The following is a 14,538-nucleotide window of genomic DNA, read 5'->3' on the forward strand; positions in this document are numbered from 1 at the left end:
CACCATACATCCATAGTATTGATCGCTTTGGCATATTTTCTCTGTCACCAATTTATTCCTTAAAAGGCACATTAGAGGGTGAAATGAGGAAGGAGTATTTAAACGGTAGGAACATGAGCCCCTGGTCGAGGCCTAAGGGGAATGACCTTGGTCATCCCAAGTGGAGATGAAACCAAATGTTCCATTATTGGCCCTATAGTGGGCGCCAATGTTTTGCTCCCAAGTCATTAAGCACCATCGTTCGATCAATTACGACACATTTGAAATATTGTCTATTTTGAAGTATGTACTTTGTTACAATTTTGTCACTAAAAAGCATATCAGAGAGTGGAAGGAAAAATGAGTTTTTGATTTGCCTTAGACCTCGACTCTTAAACGATATAAGAGTATTGGGTGTAGTAAGAACAAACACATTAGTAAAAATGACTTGACAAATTATTTTAATTTGGGTTAAATATACTTTTGGTCCCTTAACTTTCAGTTAAAATTTGAATTAGTCCATTTTCAAAATTTAGACCCAATGTAGTTCCTCAACTTTAGAAATGTGTAGATTTAACTCTTTAAACCAAACCGTGTTAAGTTTATTTAACATTTCAAACAAATTTCATGATAAAATTTTAGTTGCTTAGAGTGTTTGACACATTTTTTTTTCAATATTAGTTGAGAAACATGTTTAAAAACTCAAATAAACTTAACAAAATTTGGTTAAAGAAACTAAACTCATGCAATTTTAAAAATGAGAGACTACATTAGTCTAAAGTTTCAAAGAGAGATTAATTTCAATTTTCATGAAAATTATAGGATTAAAAATATATTTAATCTTTTTAATTTTAATAACATATAATGTTTTAGCTTTAAAGTATTGTCTAATTAAATAAAAAAAAAAGTATATAGATCAATCACATATAATACATAGCCTTAAGCACCTCATTCCATTTCAATCCTAGCTTGCCTTTCTATTACTTAACAAAGAGAGAATAACACGATAATTATATCATACAGCCATTCCCCCCTACCATAAAGCAACAAAGTCGAAACTATCTTATGCACAATTATATGGTTGGTGTTTGTCATGCAATGGATTGACACAACTAATTAATAGCATGATAAAATTTTAAAACTGTAAAACCATGGTGGGTCCCCATAGAGATGTTGTGTTCATCATTTCTTCCTCCAGCCATGGCAATGGCCAATGGAAATGGAGAACTGACATTACATGTGCATGCTGTGAGCATTAACAATATACTGAGTTTTGTATTTTAAAAAACAAATATAAATATATTTTAAAACATCAAAATTATTAAAGAAAAATTGAAGAAAATCCAAATTTTGCTACACCATGTATAAATTGTAAACATTAGACGAGGAGGTGAAGAAACTGAGTTGAGTAAGTGTGTGTGGTGGAAGAAGGGAGCATATTCTTGGTAGCGTAGAAACACAACAAACATTAATAAAGCAGTGAGAAAAGGAAATAGAATAGCACATAGCACCAACACGCTTGCCCCCATGCTTTTATCATTTATCTTACTCATGCTCACTCACTCTCGGGTGGCTTCCATTGGGATCAATGAAAAAGACAAACCCTAAAAAGTGCAAAAGTCACCAATTAAAACAAAGGGATCAACTTCAATAACACACTCCTATGCAAATCATGTGCTTTTCTTCTCACACCGTAATCATTTCAATATTAACTCATACACTCATCATTAAGTGTCATTAGTAGATTGGATTATTCAAATTTCAGTAAATAAAATAAAATAAATTTATAATTTAAATATATTTTAATTACTGGATTAGAATGTCCTAGCTCATTTTTTATACACTAGTACAAATTTCGGTTTTAAACGCGACATATACGTTTCGGTCATGGAAAAACCGAAGCATATAAGAGTGTATAATTCGGTTGCAACAGAGCCCGAGGCGGAATGCCCATACTACTTCGGTTAAAACAAGAGCCGAAGCCTATACCTCTGAACAGCGCCCTGCAGAAAAGACAGTTCTGTCTGACAGCTTTTTGAGAAGGCTCTATTGTCTCGGTTCTGCCACGTAACTGAGGCCTAAATGTCTGCTACACCTGCTCCTGCTACGTTGCTAGGTACTTTGCCTGCTACGCCAGAGCTAAGGCATCGGTTCAGCAATGAATCGAGGCCTAAACGTCTGCTACACATGCTCCTGCTACGTCGCCAGTTACTACACCAAAAGAATGGTGGATGGTGGATTGCAGTATCAAATCAATGCATATGATGCGTAATTCTTGGTACTTAACAGGCTCACTTCAACTTAAGGTCAACCGTTTTTAAAAAAATCAATTAATTTTTTCCCAATCAAATTGTTTGATCAAAATTTGAATTAAAAATTAATCAATCACATATGAGGTGTTGGTCGTCCAGGACATTAACTAATTTAAAAATGATTTAACGTATAAGGTATAAGTAAGACTTAGGTTACATTTATTATAACATTTAATACATCGAATACTTCAACATCTAATACTTTAACATCTAGAGACTTAAACATTATAATATCTTACGGTTTGAATGATTAAAACTAATAGTATTAGATAAGAGGAAAAACGATAAAAAATCAAAAAATTAGAAGTATCTAACTTGATATTGTAGAAACATATTTATATTTATAAAAATATCATAATAATCTTATATTATAATTGTTAGTTATAAAATTATGTAATTCAATTATGAATATAAATTAAAGTTGAAATTATAAATACAATAATAATAAAAATTCACAACATATTTATTTGACTATTTTTTCATTAAAAATATTCAATCACTTTTTAGTGAAAGAAAATATAAAACTCCACCAAACATTTGTTTAATATGATTCGGATTACGTTTTATATTAATTTAAAAATAAAATAAACTAATTTATATTTGATTTTCTGTTTGGTTTAAGTGATTGTTTAATAAAAAAAAATCAAACCCGATGAGACTATAATTAAATAGTAAATACTTTTCTTTTAGTTTTTGTTATAGTTCCTTACTTTTGAAATATACATTATAGACTTTTATATATAATACAAGTTACAACATTGAACTAAGTTGTGGTTTGCATCAATATCAACTTTATTTTATCGTATATATATTGTCCTGATTAATTTTTTATTTATTTTCATATCTCAAGTTTTTTATTGTTATGTATGGATAGATTTTCTGTTGTTTTTCAAACATTTATAATTAACACATCGGGTCACAATCTTTTCTAGTAAAGAATATTTGTTATGAAAAAAATTTCTCCATGAGAATGTAGCAATCTAAACATTTAATTTAATTATGTATTAACCATACTTTCTCTCTTAATAATTGTTCTATTAAGAATTAAATATAATTTAAATCTAAACATTTAATTATATATTAATCATAATTTCTCTCTTAATAATTGTTCTATTAAGAATTAAATATAACTCAATTGAATCTGACTCGTTTAGTCTTCTGCCACAAAGCAATTTTGCAACAATTTCTCTCTCTATTTCACACATGGAACAATTTATATAATTTGCAATAATATTTCTCTTAATTTTCATATGAAAATAAGCTAACTCCTTAGTTTAAATAAGTTCACCACAAGACAAATGATTTAACATACAACATTATCCCCCTCGTCAATTGTCTCAATAAAAATATGTGTTCTCTAATGATTTAATCCACATAATTTGTCATGTAATAATTGAATTAACTCACAACAAATAGTACTTGTTAGATATGACGTGGAAAAACAAATCTTTCCTATTATAGATTTGTACAATGCTACATTTGATTTTTGAGTCAAATTTATTGGAAACAAGTTAAGATATCTCTAATTGTTCTCCCTCAGTCAATTTCTTGAAATTAAAAAAGAAAAAGATTAAAAGTAAGAACATTTATTTGAAAACTATTTTTACTTTTTTTTATAGTTGAGAAACTTGTCAGATTGATTGAATTCTAGGTTAGATATCATATAGCATATGAAATGTTTTGGATTATTCAACTAGATGATACCATTTATTTTTATTTAAATTTACTTGTTCGTTTGAACATAGATACTGAAATTTTGACATTGAAAGTTATATTTAGAGAATTTAAATAAATTGAAAAAAACCATATTAATTAAAAAAATCAAATTTTGGTTAAATTGATTTAAAAAATAGAAGAGAAGATGACTTACCAACATCTTAGCTGGAAGAAAAACATAAGTTTGTTTTCCATTGAAGCATGTAAAGAGGAAACAATAATGGATAGAATTAGAAGATATGAAGGATCTGAGTATTGGTTGTAAGATTAAGAAGAAAGTGAAAGATAAAGTAAAGGTAGGGTCAGAAAACAGCTTGGTTTAGAGTGTCATTGCCTTCTTATTTCTCACTCCAAACAAGGAACAAGCCCACCACTTCACTTTCTCTTTCATTCACCAAATTTTCAGACACAATTTTCAGCCACAACTTTACAACTATATTCATCATTTCATGCCAATCTTTTAGTTTAATTTTACAAAATAAAACACATTTCAAAAATATTAAAATAAAATCAAATAATATGTGCATGCATTTCTTGAGGTTAGAAATTAAATATGTTTTAGTCTCTAAATATTGATACAAAACCAAATATTAAAATTTCAACCGTATTTATCTCTTGAGTTTATAATAAATACAAAATATGTGTAACACTTAGTTGTTTATTCTTGATGTTCTTCCAAGTTAATCTTTAATTAAGAATAATCACAGGTGGACTGGACTGATTAATAGATAAATATATAAATAAATAAATAAATAAATAAAAAGCATCGTGAATGATTGATCCAGCCTGTGCTGTGTTCATGTCATCTCATGTCTACCTATATACGAAAGAATGTCATCCATTGAATAAAAAAATGTTTCTTTCACATATATTGTTATTTAATATTCTCTTATTTATTAAAAGATGGTAAAGTTATCACACAATTAAAAAATCTGAATATCTCTCCGTTCTCAAGATCATAATTGTACAACTTTACAATTAAACTTTAGTTGTAATTGTACAAATATAAACCGGTTATGTCAATAAATATGTATATTTTAACGACGAAAAAAATCTCACATTTATAATATAAAAGAAAAGTTCACTAATTCAAACTTGAGAATTCAAAATTGTATAACAAGGATTTTCTCAACGGATTAATGATGCAAACTAGTTAGAGAACCATTCGTGAAGATTAGCTTAAAGATTGAAAATATAATAATTTACACAAAATATCATATATAACTTTATTGCCATTTTCTTAGAAAGGCATGAATAAAATCTTAACCTATGCAAAACATATATGTAATGAATAGGTGTAGTGATGTAATAAAGGTTTGCTTATGACTACTTTAAATGCTTAAATTCAGAACGGAAAGTGACCACGAGTTTACTTCAAAATAATCGATAAATAGTTTTAAAAGTAATGATTACTTTTTGAAAATAATATAGTAAAAAGAATTTTTAATCAGGATAACAATATCGTTTTATATAATTCATTTTTTCTACCCCTTATTTCATTCCCTTAGACACGTGAAGTTAGTTTTGGTTTTCGATTATAATAATTTTTAATAATATAGTAGAAAATTAAATTTTGATTTGTAAACCAAAATTTTAAGTAATTTATTAATTTCCCATTCCTTATTTCATTCATTTAAACAAGGTAAGCCTTTTCTCATCCAAACAATGCATATTTTTATTGTTTCTCTCTTACTATTTGACTCTTAACTCAAACATAGTTGGTGGGCGTGGGCAGTGAGGATCCACATGCATATATCTTCGAGGCAATTGTCCCCACAACAATTTATTATTCACCCCTAAAAAATAACATCATCCCATGAGAATGTAACTTTTTTGCAAGAGATAAAAAAAATACATTTGCACTAATTTTACTTTTTAAAATTTCTATAAAACTGACCAGCAATTGTAATTTGTAAAACAATTGATTTTTGGTTAATTTTTTATCATAATGTTATGTATTTGTAAAAAGTATATCCCCACATTAAACGAAAATCCTGAATTCGTTAATTATGGGGTCTACGAGAAAATGGTGGGTACACTTTATTTGGAAAGTTTGAATTCAAAAATATGTTGGAAATGCATTGAAAGTTACAATGAAGGTTCACTTCCATTGATTTATTTTTATTTTGCAAATGTATGGAATTTTGTTAGAGATTTTACATCAAATATGTTAATTTTATAATATATAAGTAGATGTAAATATCATTTTATAAGTCAATTTTATGAGGTTAAGTTAGATTTAAAGTCAACTTCTTAATACAAAATCAGAGTCATGAGTCATAATGAAATTTGTTCTAAAGGGTGTGTTATAGATCATACACCGACTAAATATAAGATGATTTGATAATATATAAATAAGTGTAAATCTCACTTGTATTAATTTTAACTATAAAGATGAAATTGAATTATTACATTTTAATTTATTAAAATAATTTTTTTATTCGTCACATTTATTAAATTATTCAACAATTTTACAAACTTTACTTTTAAATTTATTCATTTTCCACTTGGAATCCTTTAAAATAAATAACACAAATTTTATCTTTAAATCTCTCAAAACTCATCCATCCACCTTCTCACAAATCCATCTTAGATCAAATATATATATATATATATATATATATATATATATATATACACACACGTATTTATATAATAAAAAAAGAATAACATTTGCATTTTATTATTTTTTAATATATTATTGTTTTTTTAATTTCTGAATATTAATTTACTGGTTTAGCTTTTTTTTATTAGATATGCATGTGAAATTTTTATACATGTTTTAAATATATGGTAACATAGAGATAAAAAAAAGTAAACAATTCATAATGATTTCATTATAAAAAACATGTATTATATTTATTAATCTTCACATAAAAAACTCAGAAAAGAAGAAGAATAATGTGTGACTATATGGTTGAGAATTAGGATAGACTCGGATAGTTGATTCAATACATTTTTAAATGATTATAGGTGAAGTGTATAATTTTATAATTGAATTTTTAGTCAATATATATTAACAAAGAAAATTAAATACATTTTCGAATGCTCATAACTAACTAAAACAATCTTTTAATAAACTTGTGTATTAATACAATAAAAATCTTCATTTTCATTGCCTATTAATAACAGAAAAACTGTTCCACAATCATGAAGTGAAAGAATGAGAAACCACCCCATCAGTTACTTCAGGAAAAAACTGGTGACTACAGTGGATACGCTTTGACCCTACATATTTACCTGTGCAGTATTACTTTCTATTTTCTTGAAATCTGCATTTGCTGTATCATTTCTCATTCAAGAATTGATTTCAGAGAAAAATCCAGTAACTTCATTATTCTAATAAATATATATTAATTTAATATACCAATCTCTCACCCGTATTTATTTCAATGATTATTTAATTAGAATAATTGACTCCTCATTTTTCTTCCTCCGCATAACGTTCAGTCTATGGTAACAATATCTACATAGATTCTTATCATGGCAGACATTAATAAATTATAGGGTATATTATTAAGGATAATTATTATGATGACAGAACAGAAGCAAGCATGCACCAATCCTCGTATTGTGATTGAGTCATTTTCCCGCGAAAACAGCCAAAAAAGAGAGAGAAAAAAAAGAAGATCTCCAAGAAAGTGTTTTAAACCTCGAAGCCGACACCCACATTTGTATTCCACAAAGGTAGATGTTTGGGCAGTTGTGTCTCTGAATCAACCACCACAACACAACTATTCTCACTTCCTCTCAAACTTTCTTCTTCTTCTCTTCTTCGTTGCCATGGATCCTTGTCCCTTCGTGCGTCTCATAGTCGAATCTCTGGCTCTGAAACTTCCCTCTCCGACCAAACCTCCTCCACTCTCCGGCGTGCATCCCTCCTCCACCCCTTGCTTCTGCAAAATCCGCACCAACACCTTCCCCACCCATACGGCCCTCCTCCCTCTCTCTGCCTCGGCCTCCACCCCCGACACCACCACCTCCGCCCCAGCCTTCCACCTCGACCCCGCTGCCCTCCGCCGCCTCTCCGGAAAGCCTCTCATCCTCGTCCTCTCCGTCTACAACGGCCCAATGGGCCGTTCCTGCTGGGTGCGCGGCGCCAAGCTGTTGGGCCGGGTTCATCTCACCGTTAACTTCTCCACTGCCCTCTCTCACTCCAACACCTTCCACAGCGGCTGGCTCAACCTAGCTGGACCCCACACTACAACCAAACCATCGGCCCAGCTTCACCTCGTCGTTCGGTCCGAACCGGATCCCCGGTTCGTCTTTCAATTCGGAGGCGAACCGGAGTGCAGCCCAGTTGTTTTCCAGATTCAGGGAAATATCCGACAACCCGTTTTCAGTTGCAAGTTCAGCGCCGATCGCAACTACAGATCCCGGTGAGTCACTCACTCACTCTCTCTCCTATGGGCATTTACCTTTCCTTAACTCAATCCACTAAAGTGCGCAATCTGTTAAATTTTTATGTATTTGATTGAATGATATTATTCAATTATGCAGATGAAATTATAGAACTAGATTGTTGGAGTGCAATGTGTGATTTTGATTTTAGGTTTAGGTAAGGTTTAGGCATGTGGGTTGTTTGGTTGGGCCAAGCCTTGTTCAACTGAATTCATTTTCATGTTCCTTTCCTTGTTGGTGGATATCATTACCTACTGTTGTTTCTTTCTTTTTCGCCTGAAAAAAAACGTGAAAAGTGACAGTGCTGCTGCGATGTTTTCGTTCCCATCTGTCGTTTTCAATTGGCTGGATCGTAATTCCAATCTTCGAAACGGTCTGTCATTGACGTTACAGTTTTCACGTTCAGACACTGTTTTCCTTCACATGAACGAATACTGTGCCAGTTTTATAATTTCCCTTTTCTCGAAAAATATACATACGTACCTTTTTTTGTTTATTCTGCCAATTTTATGATTATTAACTTGAGGATTACGAAAAAAGACAATCTTAATTGGGACGATTTAGTGAAGACTAACTGCCTCCCCCTCTTGAAACATCAACATCTCATGATTTTAATCAAACTCTCAGTGCCTTTTCTTTTCTCGATTACCGGCTTAACTGGTTTTCGTGCAATTCAAGAATCCATTGGTCAGTTTTATCTTGCCTTTTTTTCCTTTTCGCATATACTACCACTTCAACTTTTGGTCCTCCACCTTTTTCTTTTCCCCCCTTCAAATGAAAAGCCCATATGCTAGACTACTACAACTAAATTATTCCGCTTAAGAGTAACTGCTACTTCATGCTGCCCATGTTCCGTAAAGCAGATGAGTTAACATCATTCATCCAAACGACATATTCTACCTAGGATTCCATCTCATGTGAAAGCCATTAAACAGCAGTAATAGTATCTCGTTGATTAATTACCTGTCACTGTTTGACAATTTCATTGTATTTGTTATCCAATAATTATACTTATCCACTCCTTTTCACTTTATTTTCTTTCATTGGTCTCTTTGACTAATGAGGTAGCATCGGTAGTTGATTTTTGTTTCCCTAATTGAAAACTCAGGTCTCTTCCGTCAGATTTTACAAGCAATGGAAGTGGGTGGAGAAGATCCTCCACAGCTGACAGAGAGCGTCAAGGGAAGGAGAGAAAGGGTTGGATGATAATGATTCACGATCTCTCAGGCTCGCCAGTAGCTGCAGCATCAATGGTGACACCATTTGTCCCATCCCCTGGCTCAGATCGCGTGTCTCGTTCAAATCCCGGAGCCTGGCTCATCCTCCGGCCCAACGGAGCCTCAGTGAGTAGCTGGAAGCCATGGGGTCGTCTCGAGGCGTGGCGAGAAAGAGGCCCTGTGGATGGGTTGGGCTACAAGGTTGAGCTTTTCTCTGACAATGGACCAGCCAACAGAATACCCATCGCTGAAGGCACAATGAGTGTGAAAAAGGGTGGCCAGTTCTGCATCGATTACAAGGTGATGAAGGATGCTGGGTTGGGTTGGAGGTTGCCAGGGGCAGAAGGGTTTGTGATGGGTTCAACTGTCGACGGTGAAGGCAAAGTTAGCAAGCCTCTCGTGCAGGTTGGTGCACAGCATATCACCTGCATGCCTGACGCTGCTCTCTTCATTGCGCTCTCAGCTGCAATCGATCTCAGCATGGACGCATGCAGGCTTTTCTCGCATAAACTTAGAAAGGAGCTTTGCCACCATGAACAAAATTCCCTATCATAGCTAGCTTCCTTCCTATGCCTCAAAATCAAACATCCTGTTTTATAGATAAAGATGCAATCTTCAAAACCAAGACATTACTATCATCAATATTCTTTTTGCCTTCATCTGGGAGTGCTTGAAGCTTTAGCTGATTTGGGTTGTTAGTGTTCTTATGCCTACCTCTACAATTTGTTTCGTCTTTGTATTCAGAGTGTTGGAAAAGGATATCGCAAGCAGTTGCTGTAGTACCTACAAGTTGGGTTTTTTTCAGCAGCTCACATTTTAGGGGTGTGATTTAACAGCTGAACCACATTGTCTGGTTATTGGGTGTATAGATCTCAACGGAAGATTTCAAATGTACAAAAATATTAAATGCACATGTCTATTCATAAATATTTGAATGCAACTTTCTGTTTATCATTCCATGTCTTTTCTATTTTATATTTTATTTATTTATTTATTTTAGACATATTAAGTTATCTTCCTTATTTTAAAAAATCTAGATTGTTTGAGTTAATTTTAGGAAATACATTTTTTATCGTTACTTAAATTTGATAAGAAAGTAAACAATAAAAGTGATTCTCAACTTATTAATACTCAAATTTAAGATTACTAAATATAAGATTAAAACAATCTAACCAATAGACAACAAATTCACTCAACTTCATGCAATAACTTTTTTTTTATATATTGAAATTATTATTTAAATTCCACAACAGCCTATCTTTCCATACCTGAAAAAAAAAATCTAATTCACCATGCAACAACTATTTCCATATTTATAGCCTTACAATCCACAAAGGCGTGGACTAAGGGCGTGTTTGAAACATCATTCCATTAAGTTCATTGTCAATCCTTCGCAAGAGAAACTTTCACTTGAATGGAAAGTTTGGAATGCATGTTTTACCTAAACCAAACACACCAAGTTCTAAACACGCCCCCTACATATTTTACACAGATCAAATGAAATGACCCCAAAAATTGTATTTGTAAGAGATTTTTTTACACCAATAACTATCATTTAACAACTCATAAAATGGTCCTAATAAATTGTATTTGTAAAGCAAAAGATAAAATGAATCACAGTATGAAATGAGAGTAAAATTTTTTTGAACCTCGAAGTATCATTGTCTTTTTAATATATACACACACACACACATCCTTTTAAAAAATACATTTTTTATAAATTTTAGTATATTTATTTACTCCCAGATCAAGGTGTTTGGCTCCATCCTTAATCACTATCTAATACACTAAACCAATTCCTATGAACCATTTTTTTGAGCCAAAAATAATTACACTGCAGTATTTATCTTGAGATGATTTTGGTTTAGGCCATTATCATCATCGGCCCCATGTTTGGCGTGGTGAATGTCTGAAGTGATTGTGGTTTCCATGGTCCATGATCCACACTTCAAAATAGTGGCCACTTATGTCGTCATTATGAAGCCAACTTACGGAGGAAATTGCATATATTCTTTTTCCTTACCAAAATTGTGTTATATGCATTTTATTTACTGGGTAATTTTCTTTTCGCTTTAAATATTAAGGGCGTCAAACCTACAGTTAAACCAGCTTGTTTCTCCAGTAGATTAAATGATTGACTGATCGAATATGAAATGATCCCTTGAAAAAACTTCATATAATCCAGAATGTCACATACTCGGACAATTCCAATTCAAGGAAAAAAAAATCCTGCTTCAACGAATTCATAATATATAACAAAAATAATTATTTACATGGATTTTCTTGCTTTACACGATATCAGTTATTAGCCCGAAGATTTTTAATGATCGTGGTTTTGCTATGTGATCCATGTTAGAGATAAAGCATAAAACTGACCAGATGTATAATAACGATACATCGATAGCTAGAGAGAACAACTGGAACAAAAGAATGTAGCTTGCATGATGTAGGTGACTTGTGAATCTGGTTAAGTAGTCTATAGCATGACTGTGGTGTGAAGATTCAGTAGTCAGAAAACAAGCAATGAAACAGGAGGTTCGTGATATTTATGAGGAGAAAAAACGTAGCAGAATACTGAATACACAATCTTAAAAACCCGTGATGGTTGTACAAATCAAGGAACCATGCCACGTGACATATAAATTATCTTGTTTGTTAACACATCGATCTTTCTCATTGCTGGTTGCCCACAAAATCAAGGTGAATCTTATCCGTGCGGGCCAAGTATAATAATAAGATACTAACACGTATACTGAAAGAACCAAGAATAAAATTAGCAGGGTGTGATTACGAATTAACTTGGTAGTATTAAGGACCAACCTGTATCAGGGAGAAGAGGAAGATGAGTTTGCTTGGTTGGACAAAGTTGCAGCCAGAGTTGCACAAACAAGAGGCTTTGGAGCAGGGATTCTAAGACAATTGAGACTACCTCCAGGGATCCCAGAACACTCTGGTTGTGGTCTTTGCATATTCCTTCCAGGTATACAGTTATCCGAGAAATCAAACCCCACATTGAATAGCCTTGAACATTCCTGGCTCAGCCCAGAGAAGAAATTGTGAGCAACAGTTAGATTCAACAGGCTTCTCAAGGAGCACACCACATCAGATAATTCCCCTGAGAGCTTGTTATTTGCCAAATTGAGAACCTCTATATCCTGCAAGCAACTCATTGTGTCAGGCAAATGGCCCATCAGAGAGTTGAAACTCACATCCAACACTTGCATCTCTGTGAAGATCCCTACTCCCTGAGGAATGCAACCTGTTAACTGGTTGTTAAGGAAGAGAATCTCCTTCAGTCTTGAACTCATGAAGCCAAAGCTAAAAGGGATGCTTCCGCTCAACTTGTTGTTGGCCAAGTTGATCACCGAGGCAGGTGAATTTCCCAGATTCTCTGGAATTTCACCCCCAAAATTGTTGTTGTTGAGGAATATTGCATCGAGTTTCTTGTTGAAGAGTTCATCGGGAAGTTGCCCTGAGAAGTCGTTGTATCTGAGGTCCAAGTAGACGAGGCTTGGCATGGACAGAATGGCAGTGGGAAAAGGTCCTGAGAGTTGGTTGTTGCTGAGGTCCAACTCTTGTAGGGAAGTGAGGTCTCTGAAAGACTCGGGAACTGAGCCAGAAAGCCTGTTGGTGTTTAGATGGAAAAGAGTGATATCTGATAGCAAAGATAGTTCTTTGACAAGAGTCCCTTGGAGATTTGCATGGTTGAGATCTATTCCAGCAACAACAGAAGACTCGGTTGATGCTGTTGTGGCAATTCCATTCTCGTCCTGAGAATTCGAGCAGAAGATACCTTTGTAGGAACACACATTGGGACCAACCCAAGTGTCCAAAATCTTCAAAGGGTCATCAGTTATGGCAGATTTCCAAGCTTGGAGGGCCGTGAAAGCATTGTTGAGGTTTGACACTGAGGATCCAGAGGGTCCTGCGGTGTTACCACCACTACCCCCATTGCCAATACCAATGCCAACACCTATGCCACCTCTTCCACCAACACCGACACCCACATTAATGGCCCCTTTTGCTGCATTTGAATGGAGCAGGAGGAGAAGAAGAAGGTGAAAAGTGAGGATCCAGGTGTTCTCCATTTGTAGCTGAATTGTTTGATGAAAGGCTTTTGAGGTTGTCCAAATAAAGTTGCTACATCGAAGGGAGAGGAGAGGGTGGTACAGTAATGGGGTCTTCATTCACCATTTTCTTTTGGAATCACTCATAACTCACTTAAATTCTTCAATTAAGTTATTTTTATTATTTCATCAGTGTCTTTTTCCCACTTGTTTCTCTACGGAGTGAAAAGTGGTTGCTAAAATTCTTAGTGATCAGATTATATAACATGCGTTTGAGCTTAGCTTTGAATAAAAGCAGAGGAGCTGACGTCCGTTGCCTTTTTATATTTGTGTCTAACTTCCAATGAAAAATGATTTCAGATTAAACATTTTGGTTGCAATTATTCAATTAATTAACTAATTAAAATCGAATGTATTTGTTTAAACAAACTAAAAACATCTGATTAAATAAGGAGAACTCATGTCCAAACATGAATAAAAATGTATCTATTATTTTAAGAAATAAATAGAGTGTAGTGTATATGTTAGGTTGCTTACTAGCTTACAAATTTAATGAAAAGCTGGTCGATTGCGCAGACAACCATCAATATAATGTTACGGCTACGCTTTCATTTAAGTTTGAGATGGAGATAGTAGACATAACCTATGTTTTCTGAATTTGTATAAGACCTTTTTATTTTCTTAGTGTTGATGTGTTTCAAACAAATAAAGAAACTAATCATTTAAGGGTAAGAAAACAAGAGGGTTACCAGGTGGAAAAAATTTGATAAACTAGTCAAAAAGATGTCATGAAAAACAAGGGCTAATCATCTATCAATATCATCATGATCATTGATTATTCTGTTT

General features: G+C 33.2%; 1 protein-coding gene and 1 pseudogene across 2 annotated transcripts; one reads left to right on the forward strand and one right to left on the reverse strand.

The window, feature by feature from the left end:
• Positions 1-7,476: 7,476 nt before the first annotated feature.
• Positions 7,477-10,579, forward strand: LOC148205394 (uncharacterized). The gene is made up of 2 exons (XM_088103139.1): positions 7,477-8,386; positions 9,517-10,579. Exons 1-2 carry the CDS (start codon positions 7,539-7,541, stop codon positions 10,178-10,180), a joined length of 1,512 nt encoding a protein of 503 aa, XP_087959265.1. The 5' UTR covers positions 7,477-7,538; the 3' UTR covers positions 10,181-10,579.
• A 1,464-nt stretch (positions 10,580-12,043) lies between these two features.
• Positions 12,044-13,992, reverse strand: LOC124820242 (leucine-rich repeat extensin-like protein 2 pseudogene; annotated as a pseudogene). The gene is made up of 2 exons (XR_015783253.1): positions 12,446-13,992; positions 12,044-12,377 (listed from the first exon to the last, which is right to left on the reverse strand). The product of XR_015783253.1 is annotated as a leucine-rich repeat extensin-like protein 2 pseudogene (transcript).
• Positions 13,993-14,538: the final 546 nt, after the last annotated feature.

This window comes from Vigna umbellata, chromosome 1 (assembly GCF_029865625.1).
Source record: "Vigna umbellata cultivar VRB3 chromosome 1, Vumbellata_1.0, whole genome shotgun sequence".
NCBI lineage: Eukaryota > Viridiplantae > Streptophyta > Magnoliopsida > Fabales > Fabaceae > Vigna > Vigna umbellata.